Raw genomic sequence first — 15,337 nt, 5'->3', positions numbered from 1 at the left:
TATGGTTAACCTTAATGTCCCATGCCTGGTATTTGATTCCCGAAAAACATCACGGGTGGCTGAACACCAAAAAGTCAATCTCATGTTAATTAATCAATTCCCCCGCATTTAATCGTGTAGCATGAGGGATAATGGCGATTGGAATCATCTTCAATCGCTTGTGGTTTGCGCTTGCGAGTCGAGTTGTGGAGCACTATTTGCAACGAGATTTAGAGGATTATGTCAGGATACTAAATGGGTTTGATCTTGTGTTGCATGTATATGAGGTTGATAAATACTTCGATGGTGATGAATGTTCAGTCATACCTATATTATTGTACTTGAAATGATTAAAATAGAAAATCAGCAGCGGATGTATACCCCTTATGGGAAATACTTGGCGATGTCAACGTATACGCCCCAGACAATACAGTGCTTACTGCGTGGCTAAACATTTTGCACTGTGTTACCATGAATTTGCGACGTCAGGAACCTATGACGATCCTACCTAAGCGACGGTTGAACTGAAATGAAGGCTAGGCTCATCAATATGATAAAACAATAAATTGCTAATTCTCATGAGACAGTAAGTGCTTCCAAGAGCTCTGCTTGACAGCGATCATATATATACACCATCCAGGAAATTGTCTTTATTTTCTTTGCGATTTGAAAGGTTAAGCTGGACTTCTGTAAATTCTGCATTGTCCTGAGCCTCGGACTATTCGTGGACCTTCGACTGATCTTGTCCCGAGAATTAGTGTAGGGAGGAGCAAGGTATATAAAGCTCATACCAGTAATGTGAAGCGAGAAAAGTATTTCGGATGATATATAAAGTGATGGTTGGTTACACCCGATATTCTCTTGTACATCTTTAGCCAATTGTGACTATTGCTTACTGTATTGTGCATTTATCCCAATTAAGCTTATTACTACCGCTAATAAACTCCTAAAGTGTCAATATCATGGCGGTTATCAATTCGAACCAGTTCTTAGTTTTGATGGAGCGCCTATCGATAAGATAAGTAGATTCTGGCACAAGTACGCGAGCTTTGTAGATCTGAGCCTTGGCCATCAGTCAGACAGATAGCTGGGTGCAAGAACCTGGGTTCAAAGCTCATTTATCTTTGAAATGGTTGGATGGATTTGTGGATATCGTCCTTGGAGTAAACTTCAGGAGGCGATTCAACGTTCGCCAAATGGTCCGAGCCGTTATCATGTGGCTGACACAACCAATGAATTGCGGGGAGGACAACAATGTAAATCCGAAGTAAAGTGGTCATATATCCATTCTTAGGTCAACCAAAAATGGGTTGTAATACGGCATAACAATACTCCATGTGTATGACGCACTTCATTGGCTTCTGAGTTGACGTGGTAAATTGATTGGCGGAGTTCAAGGGGCTAGAGAATAAACGTGATAGTATAGCCCGGAAAAATGGAGACAAATACAATCTGATTATTGTATGCGTGTTGCCCTGCATCTCGGATAGGTTTCTACATTAAGTAGGAATACGATTCGGTAATAATAAGTATACAGCAACAAAACAAACGTTTGAAGAATCTCTCTACTTATGTTAGTCGGGATTTCAAGTGAAGAAGGGAAGTTCGGTTCACCAAAACGGTCCGTTGATATCTTACAATTTTTAATTTTCATTGTTTCTCAAAATCCCAGTATGAAGTTATAACCTTAAATCAAAAGTTTGGTCCTTGGGTTAGCTCGCTGTAAATCTGATTGGCTAGCTCGTTCATCTTTCACGGAGACGTCAAGGGATGGTGGACCCTGCTATGCCTGTCGAGAATGCCTGTTCCATATGCGCCCATAGTTCCCATTTGGAACAGTAATCCCGGTATCTCCAAGAACAGCGCAGTATGAAGTCCAATACCATGGTCATATAAGGCGACCGGCCAGTAAATTAATCGAGTGGATCATTTATAGCTTAACTTGGCCACATTTAAACATAAGGTAAATAGTATATGAATCACTGAATCAATTACCTGTGAGAAAGTCCATCTTCCATTTTGCTCATGAGCCTAGCCAGCCAGCACACTATCATCGAAATCTTCATATCAAGCCATTATCAGGACTGGTTAGTTGATCATAAATCCTTGACCGTAACACATGAATGTGTGAGAATTGTGAAAGTGTATGGAGAACCATCTCAATTGACTAGTCATCAACATTCGCTATCCTCTTCCAAAATGGTTGGAGCTTCGACAAAGCAGGTCATAAAGAAGGAAGTTCCTAAACGCTCTCGGGCATTCAGTACAAGAGCTAAGACGGGTTGCAAAACATGCAAGTGAGTCCATATTTCACATCATACTTTCTTAATATCGATCAATTCTGAGTAGTCCTAAATACTTTTTTGATAACTGGGTTCTCACTTGATGATATATCATCGATGGTAGAGCCGTCTATTCTCTGAATTTCTTTTGGACAACACCGTTAAATCGAAATTCTGTGCACGAACCTGTCAACTGACATCTTTCTTGTAGAGTTCGCCATGTAAAATGCGACGAAGGGAGACCCGGATGTAGGAAATGTGCTGCAACAGGGCGTCAATGCGACGGCTATGCTCATTGCACGCCTAGTCCAAACCCCAAACCTAGTGCGATTTCGTTTTCAACCGTCCCGAAATCTTCCAGCCATACTCCACATCAACTGCCTACAATAATTCCCGACTTCTTGTCCCCATCGCTAGCTGTCAGTGATCAGGAACAGCATTCTTTCCACTTTTTCCATACACAAACTGCGCCTCAGCTAAGCGGTTGCTTTGGCTCGAAGTTTTGGAATTACTTCGTTCTGCAAGCTTCACATCGTGAGCCGGCTGTAAGACATGCAGCTATTGCACTCGGGTCTTTACATGAGAGATTTGAGTTGGAAGATAGATTTATCTCCAAGGTAAAGGATGATACTGAGGAGAATTCCTTTGCTGTACGACAATACGTGAAGGCAATAAATTGTCTGGTGCAGCCAAACATGTCCAAGCATACATGTAAGTCGGCAAATGTGGCGTTGACAACTTGCATAATATTCATATGCTTCGAGGTAAGTGTCTTCACAGTTTCCGTTGATTTGTTTGCATTTTTGAATCCCAACTTATGATGCATCTGAAGACGTTAAGAGGGCACCACGACTCCGCTCTCGCGCATATCGACGGCGGAGTAAAGATATTCTCGGAGCTACAGGTATCCGGACACTCAACTCCTGTTTCGCATGATCTGCCCGAAGATCATATTCCCGTTCCAATATTCCGTATGTTATTCGGCAGATTAGATACACAAGCCTCGGTTTTAACTTCAAGAGCACGCATAATTGATGGCGAATTTGGCTCTTCACCAAATTCTATTCCGGACAGGTTTCTGAACATTGAACAAGCGCGCGAGGCAATGGAATCAATCTGGACATATAGCGCGAGAAACCTCTTGTCTTGTTCCATGTATAATGGCGTTCCCCTTCCGCTCCCTACCAGCCAGGAAACCAAATTTCAGTTGTTGACTCATCTCGAGAATTGGAATCGAGCGTTTGAATCATTTTCATGCAAGTCATCCGACAGAGGTAATATTGAAACAGTCAGTCCAATGGAAATGAGGGCGAGGGACCTTCTCCGCCTGCACAAAACTATGACCCAAATATTGGTCACGACATCCACAACACATTCTGCAAGGTTTAACGAATCGAGTGAACTACTTTGGGATGATTTTCAGTTGGAATTCGAGACGATGGTAAAGTGGGCATCCGATATTATCCACACGCCATCGAATATTCAAATAGGAGGACGTAGAGCCGCAAGTTTCACATTAGACAATGAAATACTACAGCCCTTGTTCCTAGTAGCCACGAAATGTCGGCATAGACGCATAAGGAACAAAGCTATCTTGTTACTAAACCAGGCTGATAGGCAGGAAGGTCTGTGGAACAGTTTGTTGACAGCAAAAGTAGCCGAGAGAATTCGAGAAATTGAGGAAAGTGGATTGGGCGAAATGATAGCAATAGTCCCAGAGTCAAATCGACTACGAAATATCGAAATGAAGTTCGAGTTTGAAGGTTACAATGGAAGAAGAGCGTGGCTTGGATATAGGACTTACTCTGCGTATGAGAGCGGAGAATGGATCCAAATTTATGAACGCAACGCCCCGCCCGACACGTTCAGATCACCGAGCGGGTTGACAGATTCGTCTTTTCAGACTCATGATATTCATGGTATTCAAAAAATTGAAAGAAATAGGGAACACTCCTTCGAATCAGCATGGAGAGTCAGCATTAGATCAGAATCGTCTTAGTTTGGCGCAGGATTGGACGTGGTAATATCTCAATATCGATCGTATTCCTACAGCAGGAATGGATGATCGAATGGCGTAATGAACCAGAGAAAGTATCTAGAGAATGCATAAAGACATCGCCGTTCCAATGTATATCCATTGACCCGAAAAAGAGTGAAACCTCGTGGAGACAAGACCAAATCAATCCAGCATATCCTAACATACTTCATATGAAAGCACTGGAAAATCAGATCTTCAAGTGGCTTCCAGTATGGGGCGACTTGCACACCAGAACTCATGGACCCTGGCAGACTTGGTGTATCCGAACCACGGTAACACTCGGATGCAGGGCCGCACAGGAGTGTGATAGTACCGCAGCCATACAGATTGAATGATGCCCATTTACTGTATATGGTCTCATACGAAACAATCATATACCTTGTAATATGAGCCATCGGTAAAAGCTAGTTATAGACGTCTCAACTAATGCTACTCTGACAAGCAAGGGGATACGTACGTACATTTAACAAGGGTGAAAAATAAGCCTGCATAACTGCTGTTTACAATGAGACATCTCAGCATATCGTTATGGGACCATCGGATACAGATATTACTTTTCAATTAATCGAATATCATCAAAATGCCCTCATTGTTCTAGATCATTCTGTCTCTTTCTGATTTTGTCCAACAGATGAGATCGTGTCTCCAAATTTGAATGTATGTTGGAAGGTTAGATATCGGAGGCTGTTGATGATCATGTCATGAGCTTCAATTCACCAACCCAACATTGAAGATAATGAGACTCAATTGATAATTGACGAATGATAACGATAATGATGAGGGTGATGTACCGGCGTCAAGAGACATCAAGGATAGGGTCGAATTGTTGCCACGCATCACGTGTTGATATTATGTAATCATTAACTTGGCCATCTACCTGGGTAATAATCAAATTCGATGCTCTTTTATCGATTCAAGATGTTGAATTGTACAATATCCTTTACTGTTTTCTAGTGTTCCTATATACATTACTTAACAGTTTAGTTTGACTGAAAGATCGAACTCTCGAAAATGCATGTTTTTGGCGCTCCAAGCATTCGAATTACTTGAATATGCAAACAGAATGATGTTGATTCATCATTTCTGAAAGTGCTTCACGAATGATTCATGCCTCGAATACGTTCATGAGCTACTTTTACCAACCACGAAATCAACTCAGGAACTTCTCAGCCTTAAATATCCGAAATCTAAGGGTTTACACTGATCTTGGAATTCGTGTATCTAATCCTAGCCTGTCACACAATACCTCTGGATATCGCAAGCACACGGAATTGCCGTTTTCTTGGCTCGCATATTCTATTATAACCTACGCGAAGGTTTTCAAGGACGAGATAGGAAAGCTTGCTACATGTCTCAAATCAATCCTTAGCTATCACTTCTTGGTGGCATAGATACCGAAATGAATTCAGCAGTATGGTTGGGCAGTGACCCTCATACTTCTGGAACTTCTTTTGTTTTTTTAGAAACTGGGATTTGCAGCGCTGGGGAAATTGGACGTCTGGGGCTTATATGATCGATGATTTTGTCCATCACAAAACGCTACAGCCCATCGCCCATACCGAGATGATTTGTTCATGAAATGAGAAAGAACGCATAGAAAAACGCGACTTCTACATCACACAGATTATACCTTCGAATTGCCGACATCGATCAATCTACATATTGAGAATATCGACATCAAGGCTATGCCAACCCCGATAATATATTTCTGGGATGCGTGAAGGCTCAGCACTCGCTGTAGTCTTAAAGGGTGCTGATCGAAAACCACCGACCATCCGAGACTGGACGGTGGACCGCCAACACCCAGAACGCGACCCCCAACAGGATTGCAGAATCTTGAAACAAAAACCAGATTAGGGAGTCAATATTTACTCCGTGTCGAGTGACTTTGAATGTCAGAAACTCAACACCAATGTTCAAATACGTGAATCTGAATATCGAGCCACCAGAAACATGGTTCAGCAGACAGTTACTTAAAAGGTTTGGTTTAACCCACACAACATCTATCCATCGAAATTGGCCACGCTAAACCATCTCAAATATCATGTAAAGCCTGATGAGTTGTTGGTCGGATCTCACAATAAATTGACCTCAAAACTGATCAGGAAGATTGACAGCACACCAACTTGCATTATGCTGGCTGGCCTTGGCCCACTACCCAACCAACAACTTTCGCATGGTTTTGAAACGTCATTGTAAATCATCCTCATTCCAACACTGATTATTCCTTTATTGCTTATCTATCAATGATGAATTACACACACCTCTAATCTAGTTAGACGGAATAATTCTTTGAAAGAAAGATCACGCCTCAATAACAAAGACGTCTCAACAGCAGATGGTGAACCTGACCAGATGGTTGAGAATGAGACAATTTAAGAAAGCAAATCTTTAATTGCTCATCTATAGATTTTCTCGTTTCTTGTTCGATTGCTTGCCTTTTCTCTATCTTCCTGTCATTCCATCTCATCTTTTTGATTAGCAAAGTAGGATCACCATTCGAATTAATTGGCCTTTCTGAACCTTGCTATTGATATTGTAGTTGGAGCCTCAGGTTGTTCCAACACGAGTCTCGTTTCAAAGAATTGCTGCCACAGCGACGGCATGTGTGACTAAAGACCTGGAAAGTTTCGTGGGAAGAACACCGAAAATATACTTGAAATCCTTATAGCTTCATCATTGAGTTTCTGTCATTGGCAACATCGCGCTGGCGTTGAGTGGGCTTCTCCAGTACGCGAGAACGAATACATTGTTGAAATAGCTTCTTAGTAACGAACAAAGAAATATCCCGTCGGAAATCACCATCTATTCTACCTCATTTCACGAGAGATCACTAGATCATCAAGTTATCATTGATCGACAACTTCAACGAGGATACCGCACACCTTCACCGTGATAAGGTATGATGGATCGCCGACCACAATATATAAATGTACCAAACTGTCCCTCTCTTCTCAAACATGGAACATCCCATCCCTCACCTCTTTCCCCTTTAACTCCACCTCGACGACTCCACCAACGCAGCCTGCTACCCAGCCCACCCATCTCGCCACTTCTTCACAAGCCCCCACCTCCTATACCTTACCCATGGATTTGGCGCTGTCACATATGCCACTCCGTTTATCGTCTTGGCGTCACCCGTCGCTGCCGTAAGATCTACTGATTTCCCCTCATACACGTCACTTACTAATAGCGAACTCTATAGTCGAAGACGGCCATTACTTCTGCTCTATGCCTACTCCACCCCCTTCCCCACAAACTACCTCTCCCGTGTCCCCGTCCCCGTCCACTGGTTCTCTTTCTTCCCTGATTCCCCCCAAAAAGAAAAAGAAACGCCGTCGCCAACCCCGTGGCTGTCGCGCCGAGTTTGACTACACAGGCTGGGAACATTACAACCACTGGCGACGGGACATCTCTCTCCTGAAAACCGAATGTCGTTCTCTGAACAACCCACATTTCATCCCTCCATTAAAAATAGGCAAAGATTGTTACCGCGACTGCGATTTCCCCTCGGAATGTCAAACTCTACACTTACGATCGGCAGTAACTTCCAAAACGCGACAAAAGAGCGAGCCGGAGTTAATTTTCCCCATTTCTCCTATCAGTGCCGAGGAACGTCAGCGCATAGATGATGAACGAGAAGATCAGCAGTTGATATTTGATATAGCAGCTACTACACCACCAGCCACTCGTGCTCATAGCGAATTCCATAGTTCCTCAAATCTCATGCCCGATATCACTTCTCCCGATTTAAGTATGCTCGTTGAGCGCGAACGACGCAAGAGTTTGGAAGCGGAGAAACGCGGATTAGAACACGAGGCGCAATTCATTGTTAGTCCTTTAACAAGTCATACTGCCTTTGCGGATACAAATCATGGCGGCAGTGGATCTCCGAGTCCGAAAGAAAAAGAACGTGAAAATGAAAGACAGGAATCGAAAGATGGTTTGGGAGTCTCGTATCCTCCTGAACTAGATGATCTAGCAGGAGAAGAAGAAACAGAAGAGGATGAACAGGGATATGTGAGGGAATTCATACGGGTGAAGAAACGGAAAAGTATAGCGAAGATTGAACAGCTCACGGGATTGAGGTTATCAGAGGTGCAGTATGGAAAGATGGTAGGAGAGGTGGTGGATGGGGATTTGGGGGGCCGAGGGTAGGAGAAGGAGAGGGAAGCAAAAGTCGGAGAGCTAGTGTAGAGATTGAAAGTCCACCTAGTAGTCCGTTGAAGATGTTTTATACAGTAGAGGATAGTGATGATGAGGATGATCTTGATGAGGTCACCCCCTGGGATGAACAGAGGAGGAAGCATATTCGATAACAATCCACATTTGTTTGATTCGAGCAATTCGGTGGACGTGCAACTGGGAGGATTTGAGAAAGTGGATATTGCGAATTGCCGGAATGTATAGCATTTAGCATTGGATTGGTATCCAAAGTACCGCATAATCATTTAGAACATCACATTTACTATTGTAAAGTTGAAGTAATATCCGATCTCATTCAAAATCGATAATAGTACATCGGCCTGAGGCGATTCCACAACAATCCAGAGAAAAGTCGTTCCGAATTGTGCCTCATTCATGGATCAACACATGTAGCCTTTTATAATCCTATCTCATAGTCCGATCCATGATAAGTAATCAATTCCATTATGAAACCAAGCAAAAAGTAGATATCCCCAAGACACCATCAAACTCTGAACCCTTAGAAAGAGAAGAAGGAAATAGCGCAAAAAAAGCGGAGTGCGTAAATGAATCGTAGACGTGTGTTTGCGATAATCATGCGGACTCGATAGTCTTCTTCTTCTTCTGTTCTACCTTCAAAAGTAAAGCGCGGTTAATGTGTGGTAGCACACCTCCGAAAGCGATAGTGGCGCGAATGAGTGTATCGAGTTCTTCATCACCGCGAATAGCAAGTTGTAGATGGCGGGGTGTGATACGCTTGACTTTGAGATCCTTGGCAGCGTTCTAAATTGATCAGTGAGTGCTTTTTTACGCAATCGTGGGGTATAGATGTAGCTTACTCCTGCGAGCTCAAGTACTTCAGCAGTTAGGTATTCTAAGACCGCTGTAACATAAACTGCTGCCTTTGCTCCCACGCGCATCTTGTTCTGGGTGTTGTTCTTCAAGAAACGCTTGACACGACCGCAAGGAAACTGTATTCAAAATTTGTCAGCATGTAGCAAACCCAACGATTAATGCGCAACTCAAAACAAAGAAAGAGGTGTTCTGAAATCGAGGTTTTCCTAGGATGAGAAAATTTATCTCGCGTATGCATGTCTTGTTGATATTCGGTGCGCGTCGAAAAGACCTCCTCGACGAGGCCTTGAACAAACAGTTGATTCACGGATAGGAGTTTGTAGTCATCGAGATTGATGTGTATCGCGACTGTTGGTAATTGTTCCAAGGGATTGTTCGCAGATCGAAAGTTGACGCGACTTGGTGGGGTGTAGCTGTTGTAAAAATCGTAGTTTCCGTCTCCCTCCGGATCGAACCACAATATTTCATAGTGGCAAAGAAAAAATGAAATACAAAGTTTGCGCAATACTAACCTGAAGACCGGCTTTGCTTGAATGACTTTGTTGCTTCTTGTTTCCATCTGCGCCAACCTTGCCTCCAGCAGATGACTTTCCACCAGAAGATTTTCCTTTTCCGCCGGCCATTGTAAAATATTGAGAATAAACCTAAATATTAAGGTAGAAGTTGATGTATGAGATGTAAGTTTTGATGTTTTTTGAATTATGAGTTTGTATGTTGATGTTTGACAGAAAGAAGGCGCGTTGATTTGAAAAGTGATAGTAATAAGATATAAGGTATGTAGCCGTTCTTTGCTTGATTGGAATCCTTGATGATGACTGGTAGCCGAAGCGAGGCTTGTGTGAATCTGGAAAGATGAGAGTTCAAAGAGAAGAGAAGAAGTGGAAAAGCAACAGCAATACTTGGCTGAGTAGCTTTTAAACTTACTAGAATGATAGAGAATGTGATAGTCGTCATATATAGATGTATAAATGATAGATGAAGATGGTGGTGAAAGAGATGTATGGAGATCATGTAGGAACTCTCACTACCATGAGGAACCATGATTTCGCCATATGATGGTTACTTTCATAGCAGCCCCACGTTAATGGTGAGAGACTTACCTGTGAAGCCGTGAGATACAGATGAAATAGAAGAAGAGGTCGAGGAGAGTTGTTAGGTATTCATAAAGCTGTCATGGTTTGATGTTTGTCGTTGATTCAACAACAATCTGGGGGAAATCTATGAACCTGAGGATTTGATCACGTGTCGATCTAGCGCACGGATTATTTTTTGGACTTGATCTTGACCTGGGGTTTATCCGATGACATCCTTACGTCGGAGGACCTGGTCTTGACAATTTGGGTTAATCTTATCATAACTGCATTCCCAATTTCCTTCGCTCTTGAATTGTTTAAACACTCTTTCCCCCATTTTCATATTCAGCATTCAGCTTGTATCATACTTGGTATGCATGCAAACTGTAAAACAAGCATCATCTGTCCATCATCCTATGTACCGCAAGGTCCGGTCGTACGAAGGATGGCAAAAACTCACGATACTGGAAATGCAAAGCTAGCAAGTCAAACGTTTTCAATTGCTGGAAACTGTGTTAAGATGTTTGTTACAGCTGGGACGTGATGATGCCCTTTTTGCTAAAAATTGGTCTATATCTTCCTGTTTCTCAAACTCAAGCTGCGGTCTGAATCGAGAATTACATCCTCGTTTGCAAGATTTATGAAGCAATGCGTTTACCGAGTTAGTACGCCCAGTTGTCACTTCAAACTCAACTTATACCTAAAAGCATCCTTTTTCTAAAACAGAAAGCAACGACTAATTTTTTCCATCTAAGTTAGACCTCTACCGATGTTTCACTCATCACCCTGGGCCTACCATCTCGGGCTCTAACCTCAAGGGATGCTCGTAAATTACTTAAGATCCTGTTATTAGATCTCTACAGAGTAAGAAGGTAATAGTCCTCATAAATTTGCCTGATTGGTCCAGTCCTAGGTTGTATAGCTGGTTGTTTGTTTCTCCCCCATGCCATTCTGGTATGTATCATGTAGTTAGCAAAATGTTGCACTTGAGGGTGACCACCAGAATAATTTTGTGGTCCACCTGCAATATGTGGTGAGAGCGATGAGCTACATGATTACTAAAGGGGCGGGATGAATGTTAATGTTTTGATTTAAGAATCAGAAAGTGTTCATGCTCGTCGAATTATCATTCAAATTACGTCTATCGCCTGACACCTTTTCCTTTCCCCAGGAAGTATAATACTGCAATCTACATAGCTTGCTTAAGCAAGTAATTTGATACATACAGACCTTGTCATTGGATTATTATTAAGACTGCTCTTATGTGCATTCAGTTCTTGCTTTTAGCCCCCTAGTGTGGGTATCTGCAAAATTCTATCATGAATGAGTCTGAAGCCGGTTCTTTCTAAAATACAGTAGCAGAAAGATTCGGTGATGCATTATATTCTTGATAATTGAGTATCATTCATTCGACCCACTCATTTCTATGTACGTTATTGATATGTTTTAACTACCCTAACTCTCCATCACATATATCTTACTACACCTTAAACATCCTACTTCTCCACACGTCCTACATTTAATTCTCAACCACATTTTTGTCCCTGGACAAAACCCATGTACACACGGCGTACAAATATTAAATATCCCTTCCTCCCCAGTGACGGTCTCTCCCTCCTCAACAATCTGTTCAAACACAATCCCTGAGCATTTGACACATCTTTCTCTTCCACATTCCTTACAAGCTTGTGTCCATCCAAAAGCTCCATCCCATTCGTACGCAATTTCCCTTTCGCCTTTCTCTTTCACAGTTATGTTTTCTTTCATCAAACCCAATTCAATATCCTCTGCCGTCCATGAAAATCGAGATAAGCTACTCGGTCGATAATGCTGACTGTCCCTTCTTCGACGATTGACCGGCATATCTAGAGTCCAACTAACGCTTTTCGACCTCTCCACCCCCATACCTAGCTGTCCATTCAACCAACTAGAACTTCTCGGTCCAACCGGCTCAGGATATTTATACAAAGGCCGTAGCGATTCTCCCGATGGCGGTGGACTTCCTGAAAAAAGAGAAGTCGACCGTTTTGAACTTCCAGTAATAGTAAGGGATCTGCGAAAAGGATGTAGGGATAATGAAGAAACAGACGGGGCTAAGGATTTCTCATCGCCTTTCAAACTGGCGAGCCGTAAATTTGGATTCGAAACGGATCGAGATCGAGATTGTGATCGGATATTTTTAGATCGCGTAATAGATGAGGATAGGCTTGAACGTGTGCGATAAACTGAATAGGGAGAGGAAAAACAACAGTTTTGATCGCCGCAGTGAATACTACGATATGTATCTTCCTCTTCATTATGGAGAAGCTGGGCTTTGGATTTGGCATTTGCCCGACGGGCTTTAGCGATGGAACGAGAGTTGAATGTCGAAAGGAGTTTGTTGACGGATTTGTAGGTCTCGTACTCGCCAGGGTGAATCTGAGGAATACAAGGGGCTGGTGTGCTGATTGAGGAGGTGGATGAACTATTTGATGAAATGGGAGCGCGGGCTAAAAAGTTACGTAAAGGACTTAGAGATGCGAGGTTTAGGAGGGAGTGGAAGGATAAGGTGCGATTCTGATTGTGCAGGGAATTATCTGGGGGTTTGGGAGACTGTTGCATGGTGAAAAAAATGAGCGCTGTTCGTGAGTACTAAAAAATGCCATGCTGCTATTGAAAATGAAGAGAAACAAGTGACATGGGCTGCAAAAGCTCTACAGTGCTAGATGAAATGGATAGACTCGGTATGGTAAAAAATCTATCCATGAGCTTCGAAGGCTTTACTTTGTATGGTTGCGAGTAGAAAGATTCGGTTCGGCTTTGTATCAAAGTGACTAACACAATAGAATACAGATGGAGTATTATGAATCATTGTCGCATATTCACAGCATGTGAATCACAGGAGTGGTGATTTAGTCATTTGGATTGTTAAAGTATTCGACACATGTAGAATGGAAGTGACACGAAAGTACGAGTCATGTGATGATTCGAAAGACGTAACCTTTGTACGGTGATCGATAGAATAAAAAGAAAAATTAACTTTACGATCTCAAGCACGTGCTGCAACTGGTGCCTCGATTACCATTCAGAGGTGAATAACTATGGCAAGACTTTTTGCTGTAAATGAATATGTCAATATTTAGATATGATTGCTTCCAGGTGAAGTTTGTCAAATTTGCGACGATGCCTTGGGTTGAAATCTTGGACCTCGCTGAAGTATCCGCAAGGTATCCGGCCTCATCTATCAATGTGTTCTCTTCGCGAACCGAACTAAAAGATCGGATTGTATATATGCCCCGGCACTGAACGACTTCCACGGCTTGGTCGGATTTACCAAGGATATATCAAATCTTCGGAATAACTTTGTGATGTCAGTTTGTTGGATTCCCTACTGTCAAGGTAACTTACTTCCACAAGAACCTTTCCCATTTCCATCATAGCTATATTCTTCCCGGAACAAGACCATTTCCCAGATCCAAATACTAAATCGGCTGCGAGATTGATTGTTCTTAGTTTATCATTGTCGCCACCTTCGAGCCACCTTTCTGGCCTGAAAATATGTGCATCTGGCCCAAACGTAGCTTTCGAATGCGTAATAGTAGTTAAACTAAGTGAAACGTCTGTTCCAGCTGGGATACTAAAGCCATTAATAATATCGCCGCCTTCAGGTACCATTTTTGGTAGAAGTCCAGCGATTACAGGAAACTTCCGAGGACCTTCCTTGGTAACTGCTTGCAAATAAGGAATGGCTCTTGCTTCATTATCAGTTACCAGGGAAGATATTTTGCCATTTTTGACGCCTTCATCAATAGCAGCTTACAAGACCGTATAGCAAGTTGAAGAAGTTGTAATATGAAGTAACATAGCTCAAATTGCCGTGGCAGTCGTGTCTGTACCAGCGATTCTATCCTAGTATTAGCTTTCCAGGCCCATGAAAATGAAAAGAAGATCGTTGAGACAAACACCTGAAGCAGTGTCTCGGAATTGGCTTTTTCTTGAGTGAGTCCGTGGGCAATGAAAGAACCAAGCATATCATTCTGGACCTCTTCTGATTCTCCAAATCGCTTCGCAACAATAACTTTTGCAACTCTATAACTTGTTAGCCTTTTCTCCTCATAGGGGTGTAACAATCATAATGAATCAATTTTCAAAAACCGAGCTTATCTTTTTCTGATGGTAGAAATCGTTTGAAAATAAAACTTCGTGATAGAGTTAACAACCACGGCAAGACTCCTGCAACTACAGCAGCCGGTAGTAGTTGTTCAACAGTCTTGATGTAATCATACATATCGTCATCTTGAGCAATACACCCGAAAGGCGTCCCAAAAGCCACATCTGTAATTGCATCCAATGTGAAGTATTGAATCTTCTTAGCAATTTCAAAGGGTCGGAAACTGGTTGGCGTTGAAAGATATTTTCGCTCAATCAAATTAATGAATGCATTGAGTTGCCTATCAATTGATTGTTCAAGGTTTTCAACATCTTTGCCCGAATACTAGTCAAGGGAATCAATACAGCTCCCATAGCTAGGCTTTTCGAAGTGAATAACCTACACCTGCAGCAGTCTTCATTTTCAGGTCGGCATGAATTTTCTCATCTGCAGTCGATAATATAGTATCTTGATCAGGATTGAAAGCGAAAGAACTATAAAATCTCGATCGACGATATCCTAACTTTGCAGTACCCATACGTCGAATGAAATCAGTATCACTACAAATCAGATCATTTAGTCCGATACGTGCCAATGAGCCTTCCAGACTGAACAAGCATGGTAAATTTCGAGTCAAATCAAGGTATGCTAACCATATGTTTCGCACACATCATTCAACGCTTCTGGCATTCTGCCAGATAATGCTGATTTTAGCTTTCATAAATTTGAGAATGGTGCCAATCGTGGTCCAGGAATATGGCGAAGGCAAGACCATACGAGATATCGATTGACTATG

The 15,337-nt window shown here is 42.3% G+C and overlaps 5 protein-coding genes across 5 annotated transcripts; 2 read left to right on the top strand and 3 right to left on the bottom strand.

Moving 5' to 3' along the window:
* Positions 1 to 2,178: 2,178 nt before the first annotated feature.
* On the top strand, positions 2,179 to 4,260 carry Bfra_004580 (putative transcription factor cys6 protein; the record flags this gene model as incomplete). Its single annotated transcript, XM_037334981.1, has 3 exons — positions 2,179 to 2,276; positions 2,473 to 3,025; positions 3,094 to 4,260. 3 exons carry the CDS (start codon positions 2,179 to 2,181, stop codon positions 4,258 to 4,260), a joined length of 1,818 nt encoding a protein of 605 aa, XP_037193515.1.
* Positions 4,261 to 7,201: 2,941 nt separating this feature from the next.
* On the top strand, positions 7,202 to 8,618 carry Bfra_004579 (uncharacterized protein; the record flags this gene model as incomplete). The annotated part of the gene is made up of 3 exons (XM_037334980.1): positions 7,202 to 7,448; positions 7,505 to 8,337; positions 8,388 to 8,618. The coding sequence occupies 3 exons, from the start codon at positions 7,202 to 7,204 to the stop codon at positions 8,616 to 8,618; spliced, it is 1,311 nt and encodes a 436-aa protein (XP_037193514.1).
* Positions 8,619 to 9,078: 460 nt separating this feature from the next.
* Positions 9,079 to 9,962, bottom strand: Bfra_004578 (putative histone h2a protein; the record flags this gene model as incomplete). Its single annotated transcript, XM_037334979.1, has 3 exons — positions 9,079 to 9,267; positions 9,324 to 9,455; positions 9,852 to 9,962. 3 exons carry the CDS (start codon positions 9,960 to 9,962, stop codon positions 9,079 to 9,081), a joined length of 432 nt encoding a protein of 143 aa, XP_037193513.1.
* A 1,905-nt stretch (positions 9,963 to 11,867) lies between these two features.
* Positions 11,868 to 13,013, bottom strand: Bfra_004577 (uncharacterized protein; the record flags this gene model as incomplete). Its single annotated transcript, XM_037334978.1, has 1 exon — positions 11,868 to 13,013. One exon carries the CDS (start codon positions 13,011 to 13,013, stop codon positions 11,868 to 11,870), a length of 1,146 nt encoding a protein of 381 aa, XP_037193512.1.
* A 622-nt stretch (positions 13,014 to 13,635) lies between these two features.
* Positions 13,636 to 15,231, bottom strand: Bfra_004576 (putative benzoate 4-monooxygenase cytochrome p450 protein; the record flags this gene model as incomplete). Its single annotated transcript, XM_037334977.1, has 7 exons — positions 13,636 to 13,752; positions 13,800 to 14,206; positions 14,288 to 14,295; positions 14,355 to 14,480; positions 14,615 to 14,886; positions 14,945 to 15,141; positions 15,195 to 15,231. 7 exons carry the CDS (start codon positions 15,229 to 15,231, stop codon positions 13,636 to 13,638), a joined length of 1,164 nt encoding a protein of 387 aa, XP_037193511.1.
* Positions 15,232 to 15,337: the final 106 nt, after the last annotated feature.

The sequence above is a fragment of the Botrytis fragariae genome (assembly GCF_013461495.1).
Source record: "Botrytis fragariae strain BVB16 chromosome Unknown tig00000050, whole genome shotgun sequence".
NCBI classification, from domain to species: domain Eukaryota; kingdom Fungi; phylum Ascomycota; class Leotiomycetes; order Helotiales; family Sclerotiniaceae; genus Botrytis; species Botrytis fragariae.
The sequence above is the reverse complement of the archived record's forward strand: the minus strand, read 5'-3'. Positions and strand labels throughout refer to the sequence as shown.